At 36.2% G+C, this 12,169-nt stretch overlaps 1 protein-coding gene across 1 annotated transcript in view; it reads right to left on the reverse strand.

The window, feature by feature from the left end:
- Positions 1–12,169, reverse strand: part of LOC134750287 (uncharacterized) — a 196,504-nt gene that overhangs the window by 1,026 nt on the left and 183,309 nt on the right. Inside the window, exons 11-27 of the mRNA XM_063685448.1 lie at positions 9,556–9,709; positions 8,688–8,849; positions 8,310–8,409; positions 7,903–8,041; positions 7,366–7,538; positions 7,129–7,205; positions 6,857–7,021; positions 6,678–6,785; positions 4,278–6,189; positions 4,086–4,185; positions 3,688–3,925; positions 3,200–3,594; positions 2,924–3,114; positions 2,551–2,698; positions 1,775–1,905; positions 1,245–1,375; positions 187–387 (exon numbers count right to left, since the gene is read on the reverse strand). Of these exons, the coding sequence (XP_063541518.1) occupies positions 187–387; positions 1,245–1,375; positions 1,775–1,905; positions 2,551–2,698; positions 2,924–3,114; positions 3,200–3,594; positions 3,688–3,925; positions 4,086–4,185; positions 4,278–6,189; positions 6,678–6,785; positions 6,857–7,021; positions 7,129–7,205; positions 7,366–7,538; positions 7,903–8,041; positions 8,310–8,409; positions 8,688–8,849; positions 9,556–9,709 (4,525 nt within the window). The remainder of the gene's footprint in view (positions 1–186; positions 388–1,244; positions 1,376–1,774; positions 1,906–2,550; positions 2,699–2,923; positions 3,115–3,199; positions 3,595–3,687; positions 3,926–4,085; positions 4,186–4,277; positions 6,190–6,677; positions 6,786–6,856; positions 7,022–7,128; positions 7,206–7,365; positions 7,539–7,902; positions 8,042–8,309; positions 8,410–8,687; positions 8,850–9,555; positions 9,710–12,169) is intronic.

Consider the following 12,169-nt stretch of genomic DNA (forward strand, 5'->3'; position numbering starts at 1 on the left):
CTAATTCATATTTATGGACTGACAGATATATGGACTAATACGAATCAGACATTCAGAAGACTGGTTTTTATTTTCTGTGTTAAGTAATCAAAGATAAATAAAGGTGATAAAAAGAAGGAAGTGAAGGTGGGACATGTGGTTAACTGAATAGTGGTGTAAGGTTTCCCTTATTTCAAAAACACTCACTGGTTCTCCAACTGATCCCCCTCTCTGCTGCCTCGGCTCTCTCCCCGTCCGACTGCTGCGTTCAGTGAACGAGGTCTCCAGCGATCTCTGCGAGGGATCACTCATGGACTGGGAGAGAAGGTGCGTGGTGGACGAGGAGTTAGAATCGTCGATATTGGAGTATTCGTCGAGACTGTCTTCACGCTGTGGGGTGTCGGATTCCTAGAAATAATATGCCCCATTAAAAATTTAAAGAACAACGAAAGAGGAAGTGAAATAACACATGCCGTCGTTGCTTTTTACAAAAGCATGGCAGAAACTGGAAGATGCTATAATTTAAATGAACAATAATCAATAGGCACAATCTACATATATTATTTTAAAGTAGTGGTAATTATTAAATTTATACTAATAATAAAATAATATACTTAATAGTGGTATACTGATTTAAACTAACACGATTTTCACTCATAATTTAAAACTAATACGGGACTTAATAGTGGTAATAGTAAAATTGCTTTAAATTTAAGGGACCGTGACAAGAATAGATATAAGAATTGAAAAAGAATGTTAATGAAATGAAATGAAAATATTTATTTCAGACACCAGGTGTACATATTTTTGTCTACAAGACTATAAGTTAAATTGAATCGTTTATATTTTTTGAATAATACTACTAGTCACCTTTATACAATTTTTATATATTAAATACAATAATACAATGGAATGCGAAATTTAAAAAAAAAACTTTCAATGCATGCAAAGGAAATGTTAAAATCTAATTACGGTAGAATAAAGGCTATTTTTAATTTTTTAATTTACATATATTATATCATAGCAACGAATAGGTAAAATATGGTTAGAAATTATAATAAAATGCAAGCATGTACAATTTGAACGTATTATGCTAATATCTAAATAAATATAAAAGACTTCCCCTAAATCACCCCCTTCTGGCATGGTCGTAACAAGTCGTAAGAACGTTAGCGGCTTCACCGCTCTGCACCGACAGACTTAGCCGCCGGGCAATAATTATTATTAAAATAATACAAATTACTACAATGGTAAGTATAACCAACCTCTTCTAACTCTCTTAGGGTAGTGGAATAGTGGTGCCTCCTATTTTCTTCCCTTTCCTTCTCTCGTTCCCTTTTGTCCAGCTCTTCGGCTAACATCATCACTTCCCAGTCACCACCACTCCCAGCCATGGCTGTAACATTAAAGTTCAAATTTGGCATTTTTTCTTTATTAAATATATATTTTATATTTTTTCTATTATTTTTGTATATTTTCTTTAGTTAAATTTTCCGAATTATTGTGAAATCTATGAACCAACCATTTACTGAAATTGTCCATCACTGGACGTGTTACATCTGATTTAATTATCCCTTTGATCAAAAAATATCCATTGCAGATCCTAGGATATTAAAATTTTTCATAAGAATCTTATTTAATTTGTTCTGAGTATTTTTATCACGCTCATAATGTTAGAGTGAAATATATGTGAGCTCATGTATGTGAGGAGTGTGGGTATGCTTGCTGATATTTTAGTGGCGGCTCTAAATTAGTGCCTCTAAAAACTTACGATCTAATATACCCTTGTACTCACTTCTTATGGGTGATAAACTTCCGTGACTGGAACTGCTGGCTCTGGCTCGTCTTGAACTACTTTCCACAAATTCTTCGAACACCGGCGTCCGAGGCATTGATTCTGAATCGCTGCTTGATGATGTTGAGTTCCTATGGAATTGAATAAAAAGTAAATTACTAGTTGTACAAACTTATCGGTATATTACGAACAGCTTAGCGCTTAAGCGCATATCACATCCTGTGTCTGTGTCCATCCATTCACAACTTTCAGAATCTGTATTATTAAGAATCTCATATAATTAAAGTTGCTATTGTTTCATGTCATTTAAATTCTGTACCTAGATACTTTGTTATTCGTGTAAAATATTTACTATTTAAGAACTTCAGTAAGTACTTCAGTACAGTAGTTATACAGTTTTACATGTATGTTACTTGTACTTACATACTATATAAACTATGTTGTACATGAATGCAAATTATAAATAATTAAACACCTTGAACTTGAATACCTAACCCCCTTAGCTACTTCAGCTGATACCTATAAATTTTTGATAGTAAATAATATTATGCTCTCTTGAACTGTAAAATTGAACGAAATAGAAATAGGTGGTGCAAAGAGCAATAAAAATATTTACAACGAGAATAAAATTTCAAAAAGGCAGTTTATACTGTTTATAGTGAATTCATAAGAGCTGCCGCGAGATTTAGACTGAACTGTCATATTAAATCCGCGCCAGCTTTCGTGAACCTATAGGTACTTAACATAATAATGTGTGTTGAGTTAATTATTCTTACGTGTCACTCCAACTGTAGTCGCTCCCTATATCCAGAACAACGTCGTTGCAATTGTGTGCTGGTTTGTGACTCGAGTGTGAACCGCGATGGTAGCCGAAGAATGAGCCAAGACTGAACTTGCGATGGTGCCGCTGCCGACCTAAATCATCTGGATATAAAAAAAATCTTTATTACTACAAGCCAAAAGCAACTATCGCTTTAAAAAATTGGTCATTGTGTTGCTAATCTAAATTTAATGGTGGTTAAAAAAACTTGATTGGTACTAGCAAAAAAAAAACACAGTTTTCAATACAGACTAAAATCGCGCATTGAGGCCTGGTTCTGCTGTTAAATTGATTAAGTATTTAATATTTCCAGAATATGAAAAACTAACGTTTCTCTTTCGTTCCCGTGTGATGCATTCCAGTGTCAACAGAAAGGGTCTTCTTTATTTTTGATTTGGTGCTGTCTAAATGTGTGCCGAAGAAATGAAAAGGTCGCATGCTGCGTCTGCTTGTCCTCAAGCTGAACTGTTCTGGACTGAGCAGAGAGCGATCCTCCGAAGTCCCGTGAGGAGATATGGGCCTACACAAAAATAATACATACATTACTAGTCCTTCAATATTTTGAATAGAGTAAATTCTTAAAACTATTGTCATGTCGAAGTTACCTCGTTAAATCTTGCATTTCCATGCTCTCTTGATCACTTTGGTCCTCCCATGACTTCCTTTGTCTCAATTTCGCTGCCCGTTTTCTCGAATAAGTTCCAGCTTTGCCATCTAAATTTAAATCTAACCTTTTGGACTTGCTCACTGTCCATTGTTCCTTACTTGAGTAAGATTTTTCTGTCCTGCTTGATATTCTTTCAGCTAAGCTTTGGATTTCCGAGTATGACAATTTTGCTAACTCTATTCCTTCCGTCATTTCTGCTAGTTTTTCTTCCGAAATGTCGTCGGTGGTTAATATTTCCTTAGGTGATGATGGTTCTGGAGCATCTTTTTCTTCTTCTTCTGCGCTCACTGTAGGTGGAGATGTTGCAAAAACTGTATCTAGTGAATCACCTCTCTGCAAACAAAATGATGATGAGATGTGAAATGCAATATACAAATACAAAAGTCAGCATAGTACACATAATTTCAGAATTCGTATAATTCATACCATAAAACCCTCATCGGCACCAGAAATGTCTTCACTACCAGAGCTGCCGTTTTTACAAAGAGGGGTATGAGCTACACTTTCATCTGCTGGTTCAGTTGGAGGTTGTTGTGGAGCCTCTACTTGTTCTTCTGTAGGGCTTATGCCTGGCAAGCCAAGTCGTTCTAACTCTTGAATACGTTTTTGAAGTTGACTGATTATTTCATCACGTTTTCTCACCTCATTTTCTAGGCTATTAAATCTACAAATCAAATACAGAGTATTATGTTTTATGAAGACACGAAAGGGAATTTAACATACGATTAAATATGATGCTCTATGCTATGGAATAATGGACTTCAAAAGTTATGCAAAAAATGCATGTTTTAAAAAGTAATTATACATTCAAAATGTTTGCTCACCTATCTTGAAATTTTCCTTGAACATCATGTAAGTGACCTTGAATAACTTGTTTTATGCCTAAAAGAACTTCACCGAAATACTCTTGTTCTTCTAGAGATCCTGAAATCGCAAATAAATCTTATTGGTTTTCGATATAAACATACAAATTAGGGTTTGATGTAAAAAACACAAATCATAGAGCTAAAGCTCACCTCGCAATAACTTCCGTTGATTGGCTACAGCGGAAATAAGAGTCAGCTTAGGTTTCTCTGAAGGCACTTTTATTTCTTCAGGTCTTAACGTTTTAAATCCATACATAGGATCAATATTATGTTTAATTTCATAATCTGCTCTTATAGGTATATCTAAGTCCTGCGTGATGATAGTTTCAGTGGCTGAAGGAGCTATCTGATTACCAGGGTCAATAGGCTCTGGAAGTCCTTCTGCACTTATTTCTGCAGGAGGAACATTAGGCATAATTTCATTTCTTACGTCTGGCATTTGGAATATTTCACATTTGGCATCAACCGGAATGCTCGCAGGGGGTGAAGGCAAAGTGTGCCTGTGGAATGTAACACTTTTAGAAAACTTTGAATGTCTTGCTGCGTATCCCTCTAACGTCGGAGCCCGGATTAACTTTTTAAACTCATTGCTCCTTTCAGGACTTTCAACAGGAGTAACATCTTCTGACAACTTCTTAAGAATGGATTTGAGTGTTCGCCTTTCTAGTGTTTCATTCGATCCATGACTTCCAAGAGAATCGATTGATTTTCGTTTGTATTTTCTTTTATCCATAGTGCTGCCTTCAGAATGACTTCGGGTTAGAGTATCACATAATAAATCTTCCGAAGAACTAGTGCAGTCTAAGCTAGAACTGCGAAATTTAACAACTTTTTCTAATTCTGCTAATTTTTGCCTTTCGTTTAAAATTTTCAATTTCTTTACGAATGGTAATCCTCCATATTCTGGCGAGAGATCGTCTATTGATCTATATTTCTTAGCTTTTGGCAAAAGCATGCCTCCGGTAAAGTGAGTAATTTTAGAATCACTCGGTTTTGCGACAATATTTTTCTTTGGAGAATATGTTAATAAATCTAATGACTTTTCTTGGACGGGTTCCATAGGGCCTGTTAAGCATATCTTAGGTTTATCTTGCTTAGCATTATCACTATCGACATCAACATTATTATTGTCTATTCTAACAAGCTCCGCTGTAACTATAGGCACGCAAATATTTACAGCAGCCTCTGGCTTACAATCTTCTTTTACTTCTTGGCACGTAATTTCGATTTCCTTCTTTTCCTCGTTTGATACATTTTGACTTTTTGACTCTCCTAGGATTGCGGCTTTTTTCAATTTCGACCACGGTTTTTTAGGCTTTGTCTCTTCTTTATGTTCACTTTGCTGGATAGGTGAAATTTCTGCTGATGTTTTTTCTTGTAATGGCATTTTATTTTTATCAATACTTGAATCCTTTGGCGAACTTCCTCCAGATTCTTTTGGGGAGCTTCCACTTTGTAACATCTTTAGTTTATCTCTAAAAGTCGATCCTACTGCTTTAGCCGGTGACTTTATTTTACTGACAACTGAATGGGGAATCGAAATTAAGTTACTTTCGGTTTTCGGGGTTGGCTCAACGACAGCTGCAGGTTTTTCACTGGCATCTTTCATAAGTGGTTGACAAACAGCCGTTCCGTCACCTTGGACTTGTAATATTTTATCTCTGAAGCTTACTTTAGGTCTTGATGTGCCATCACTAGATCCCGAGGAATTTTTCCGAGAATTTTTTGCAGTCGGGCTCTGAAGTTTTCCTGGCGAACTAGACTCAGAACCTTTTCTTATGGGGCTTAATGTTTTTATAGTAGGACTTAAAGGACTTTTTATGGAAGTTGGACTAATGGTATCTGAACTTGATGCTTGATTACTATTCATTGGGGTTAGCTGATTTTTTTCCCGTTCTTCTTTGGCTTTAAGTAGTAAAAGCCTCTGTAGGAGTGGTAATCCCGCACCAATGATTTCGCGTTCACATTGAGGCCCTGAACTTGTTGATGGTGTCGGTTGAGGTTGAGGTGAAACAACAGACGATGTGGAATGCCGTTGTTTTGCAGCTTTTTCCTCACGATCCTGTGCAAAATGAAACATAAAACACAGAAAATCCTAGTTCAGGCACATGTAAACCATCACTAATTTTTAAGTCTTTGTTTTATATCAGGGTTTCTTAAACTTTTTGCAGTCACGGACCATTCTCACAACTTTAGCAATTCCATGGACCCAGTTCAAAAACTATTTTAGGAAAATAATAAGAACCCTTATTTATATTTTAAAATTTACTTTTGTTAGTTTCATTACACTTAGGTCTCGTCAAGTTTAGTACAAGACTTCCTAATAAGTATGATTACAGTAGATAACTAACCTACTGCGGATCCCTGATCAACATGCTACGGACCCCTAAGGGGTCCGTGGACCCCACTTTAAGAAACCCTGTTTTATATGAATGTAACCATGCAATACGTGTTTTTAAATAAATTACGTTTTATGTTTTTATGAGTTTATCTATTAAGATATTATTCAAACACCTAGCGCAAATACGCGTATAAATTTAAAACTCAGACCTGTTTTTCTTTCAGCAATTTTAATCTAGACAATAATGGTAGACCGGCTCCAATAGGTGATATGCATTTCTCTCCATTTTTACTGCCGGACATCATTTCTCCAGTATCCTTAAAGTAAATTTGCTATTTATTATATCACTATTATTGTCTTCTATAACCTCTCAACAGTGAATACTTACATCTTGATTTATATGCTGAGAGTCATCACTTTCAACTCTAGCCATTCTCTTGAGAGTTTTTCCGTCCACAGATGATCTTTTTTCACCTGTCAATGCTTGAAGTTCCAATGATTCGCCCGAACGCCGACCTGCTCTAGACCTGCTACGAATAGCATTTCGGATACCCTGAAAATAAATAATTGTGTTCATTAATATTTCATGCTGGTCATCACGTTTCAATATTACGATAGTTTAATTGAGCATGCTTAGTATGCAATAGCTCTTACAGGTACCTTAACATCACTGCGGAGTTTGTGCACTATTCTTTTTGACGTTTTGTCGTCTCCACCTTTATCAGGGCTGATTTCTCCTATTTGAAAATAAATTTAAATTAGTTAATGCTTTTTTTATGAATTAATCTATAGATAGCGGAAGCTAGAGCTCATTACTTGTCCTTGTGTTTGTATATAAATATAGCAAACTATATGTTTTGATAGCCATTGCGATAGTTAATTTCTCTATGATATTACCTTTACCTTTGACCTTTTGCCTTGACATGCTTTTCACTTCTTGTAACCTTTTCCTTCCCAAAGTCTGCAAAATGTCTTGTGCCTCTGGATAGTCCTTCATCGCTGCCAGTACGTCTTCTCGAGACAACGAGAATAACTCGGAGTATCCAACGGAACGCACGTCTGCTGTACGCCTATAGTTCACATGTAAAATATGGTGAAAATTTGCAAAAAAACTTATAAGCGTAGCGTAGTAATAAGTAATATTGTTCAAAAGACCATCAATTTTTTTATTGTAGGTACTTATGTGTAAGACACGTATAGATGTAGTGCATGATTGTTTTCCACTGTATTTCCTCGGAAACGTTCGTATTTGTCATGCTAGTTCAGTCAATGTCAGTACTTTTTGTACCGAGACTGACTGAAATAGCAAGACATGTACGAAACATTTCCGTGAAAATAGGATGGGAAATAATTATGCACTACATCTGTATCTTATAAATTCATATTCACATAAAACTTGTAAATCATTATAGCAGAGATTAATAACAAACTCACTTATTAAGTCCATCTAGGTTCAAAATGCCTATTTCACCAAAAAAGTCTCCTGCTTTCATAGTTGTGAGAACCCGTCCGGTTTCTGATATAACCTCCAGTATGCCATCTGCTATTATAAACATCTCTCTGGCAACCTCGCCTGCAGGAAACATAAAAAAATTAAGGAATAAAACTATAAAAACGGATTATATCACGTATATTGAATTTATAATACATCCCGACGTTTCGAACCCTTTACAGCGTTCGTGGTCAACGGGTGACTGACCGGCGGGGGCCGGGGAGAGGCCGTTTTCATAGTTTTATTTCATGAGTAAATATCGCGGTAACCGAAGAAAATATTATAAAAAAATAATGTTATTTCCAAAAACGGAATTCATAAAAATAATGCTCATTTTTAACAAGCTTACCTTTCCTACAGATCGAGTCCCCCGGGGTGAAAATATAGGCTTTCATCTTTAACACGAGGTCGTGCAGGAATTCTGGTTGGCACTCTTGGAAAATTGTAACCTGAAATTTCAAATTATCATTTTAGATACGGGTCAGCCGAATCAGATTTATAAAAAAATATTAACGTTATTGAATGTGTTCGATTAGTCGATTACAACAGTCCCTTGGTGAAAGTTCATTAAAATTATTTATTAAATTTGATCTTTATTGCATAAAAGCTTTCATGAATATATTAAAAAAAAAGAAATACAGAGACTTTATACCATATGGCATTCATATTCTCTAATACCAGTCAACATCAGTAGAAAATATTGTAGGCGGTGTATCTCACAAATTACCTTTTTAAGAACGCTCAAATTGACATGCAATGCGAGCTCCGTCTTGAGCTTGTCGGGCAGGAGCCCTAGCGCTGTGTTGATGTCACCACCACCCTGTATTCGGCCCCGCGACCAGGAGTAGTCGTACCAACGGAGCACCCGCCGCTTCATGCCTCCTGGAACCTGCAGACAAAACTTATTTAATGGCACCATTCGCAATTTACAACGCTTTAGCAGGTGAAGATGATAAATTAAAAAAAAACATTCATAGTCTGCCATTCTCATGCTAATTTAACGGTAACTGCCTATGTTGTATTTATATTCTACCTTAAAAATGTACCTCTAATGCCTAAGAATGATACGGGATTATTAAGGACGGAATTCACAAAAAAATGTTTGCCAAATTGTGTGGAAGGTGCAGATTTTTAGTCTGTCGCATTAGTGATTTTATGATGAATTGATAGTTGTATTGATTATAATACCTAAAATAATGTCAGCCTATATACGTCCCACTGCTGCGCACAGGCCTCCTCTCATGCGCGAGAGGGCTTGGGCTATAGTCCCCACGCTAGCCCAATGCGGATTGGGGACTTCACATACACCTTTGAGTTTCTTTGCAGATGTATGCAGGTTTCCTCACGATGTCTTCCTTCATCGAAAAGCTAGTGGTAAAAATCAAATGACGTTTCGTACATAAGTTCCGAAAAACTCATTGATACGAGCCAGGATTTGAACCCGCGACCTCTGGATTGAAAGTCGTACGTCATATCCACTCGGCCACCACCGTTTCACTTCATTATTACGTATAGCTTTTTTTTCCTTCTTAAAATAAACGTCTCCTTACCGTTCAGTTTAGTGGCGAATGTGAAGTGGTTAAACCTATAGTTACCTTATGGTGTCTCATGTAAGTCTTTGCTCCATCAAGCAGTCTCTCAAACTCCAGCCTGTTGGCATTCCTGTTTGTGATGACATTGCCCACTTGTCCAACAATGGTAGCGAAAATAAACACCCCGATCAAGTAGCTTACTATTGTAAACACGTATCTGAAATAGACACGAAAAAAATAATTATACAGTATGAAATAGATAAGCAAGATAAAGGAAGGTTTACTATTGATAGCAAAATGAATAATGAAATTTTCGAAGACACTTTTGCATGTAATTTTATTAGGTTATTAGATGCAAAAGGTCTTTTTTTGAAACAATAACAAATAATATGAGCATGATGTTAACAAAAAAGTGGAAAAATGGAATAAAAAATAAAATGAAAGTTTCTACAGAAAGTTGTGACAACAAAGATAAAGTGCAAAGTTTTCGAACAGTTGCAAATATACAAAACACCCCAAAGCAAATACAGATAGAAAACGATACGATTAAAATATGGCGGTTACAATCAATGAAGGCTGTTCGAAAACTTTCAAAAACCTCGCGTCAGTTCCGATATCGATGAGTAAAGGAAAAAGAACAAATAAAAAAATACAATTTCATGAAAGAACTAGTCACATTTATCGTCGTTACCCAAAGTTTGTCGCCGTGAAGCGAACAGCCTCCAAATTTCTGCCGCCGCCATTTTAAGAGTATAAATACTTCACATGGGCTGTTTCCCTTCAAATTTATATTGTCAGCACAGCTCTATTTTATATTATTAATTCGTTTCGTACTTTGTAATATTTTGTTGCAAATCAGGTACCATCGTCCACGCTGTTGAGTTAACTATTCGTAAATCTTATTGCAAAGACAATAAGGCCCAGCAATAGTTAGTTAAGAGTGTTGCTGTTAGTACAGTCAGCATCAAAATTAGCGCATCAGACTATGCGTCTATCATTCTTTAATAGCTTAACAAAAAGATATATGTCTATATATATAGAATAATTAAACAGCTGTAGATACTTTAAAACGCGAAATGTCGAGATAAATCTCTATTTGATAAAGTATTCGAGGGTGGTAGATACTTTTGGCGCGTTGTTTCATATGCTACTATTGTTGCTGACCGCACTTGTCCCACCTGACGTGACTATTATCATTAATTAGGTATAATTAATGATTATAGTCACGTCAGATGGGACAAGTATGTCTCCACAAGCACGTCATCGTGGAACAAAGTGTTCCACTAGCTCGGCTGGTCAGAGAATTTGTACCAAGATGAATTGTTGTTAATTATTAACCCCCAGGTATTTTGATTTTACAAAGGGGCACAAGGCTCATAGCGTAGTGGTCGTTGTGCCAAACGAACTAAGCTAGGTTACCCATAATATTGTCTTCGGTTACCGCGATAGTTACTCATGAAATAAAACTATGAAAACGGATTATATCGCGTATATTGAATTTATAATACATCCCGACCCACCCACGAACCACGAACCACGAACGCTGTAAAGAGTTCGAAACGTCGGGATGTATTATAAATTCAATATACGCGATATAATCCGTTTTCATAGTTTTATTTCATAGGTTACCCATACTTTTTTTCACTAAAACTTTATTGTTAGGGTTCCGTACCCAAAGGGTAAAAACGGGACCCTATTACTAAGACTCCGATGTCCATCTGTCCGTCCGACCGTCTGTCACCAGGCTGTATCTCATTACCGTGATAGCTAGACAGTTGAAATTTTCACAGATGGTGTATTTCTGTTGCCGCTATAACAACAAATACTAAAAACAGAATAAAATAAATATGTAAGGGGGGCTCCCATACAACAAACGAGATTTTTTTGCCGTTTTTTGCGTAATGGTACGGAACCCTTCGTGCGCGAGTCCGACTCGCACTTGGCCGGTTTTTTACTTAGGTAAGCCGATTGGTAAAAGGACCAAGGTTAAACGAAATGTATTCAATCTATATAAAGTTAATTTTGAATCAGGACCTTTTCCGCTAAGTAAATAATCGGATTGCCAACGGTGTCCTTTTGTGCACTGGACCCTTTTCCACTAACATTTGGTTATTGGATATATCAAAGTTTAGAAACTCTAGGTTTTTGTCCAATTCTTGATGTTTTCGAGACAGTCATTGTGAACGAAACAGCCAAGTGTGAAATATTTTAACAGGATATTATAAGACGTACACAATACCTATATTATTAAGTTATAACACGGTGCGACTGGTCAGATCATAGATAGAGATAGAAGTTATTCAATCTTTTAATTCTTATAATTAAATTTTATACTGTACCACAAAGGAGAACGCGAAGATAAAGAATAATCTTAATTTTCTTTGAACCTGTTTATAATTTAAATTCCGAGACAGCAGCTGCAAAGCAACATCTTTCAGGAATAACATTTTGTTTAAAAATTTAAGCTTTGTCTTAAACAAAAATACGTAATAAACAAAACAGCAGCGTCGTATATTTTACAACGACTGTCTTAGAGGGAGTAAAACAAATGAATTTAATTGAGCTGAAAATGGAACATGGCTGTCGACTTGTCGGATGTCGACATTACCGTTTGCCGGAATCTATAATTAAAAATCTTGACGCTTAAGATAATGGGTAGTTCGATGTCTTCTGGGCA

Source organism: Cydia strobilella, chromosome 19, assembly GCF_947568885.1.
Source record: "Cydia strobilella chromosome 19, ilCydStro3.1, whole genome shotgun sequence".
Taxonomy (NCBI): Eukaryota; Metazoa; Arthropoda; class Insecta; order Lepidoptera; family Tortricidae; genus Cydia; species Cydia strobilella.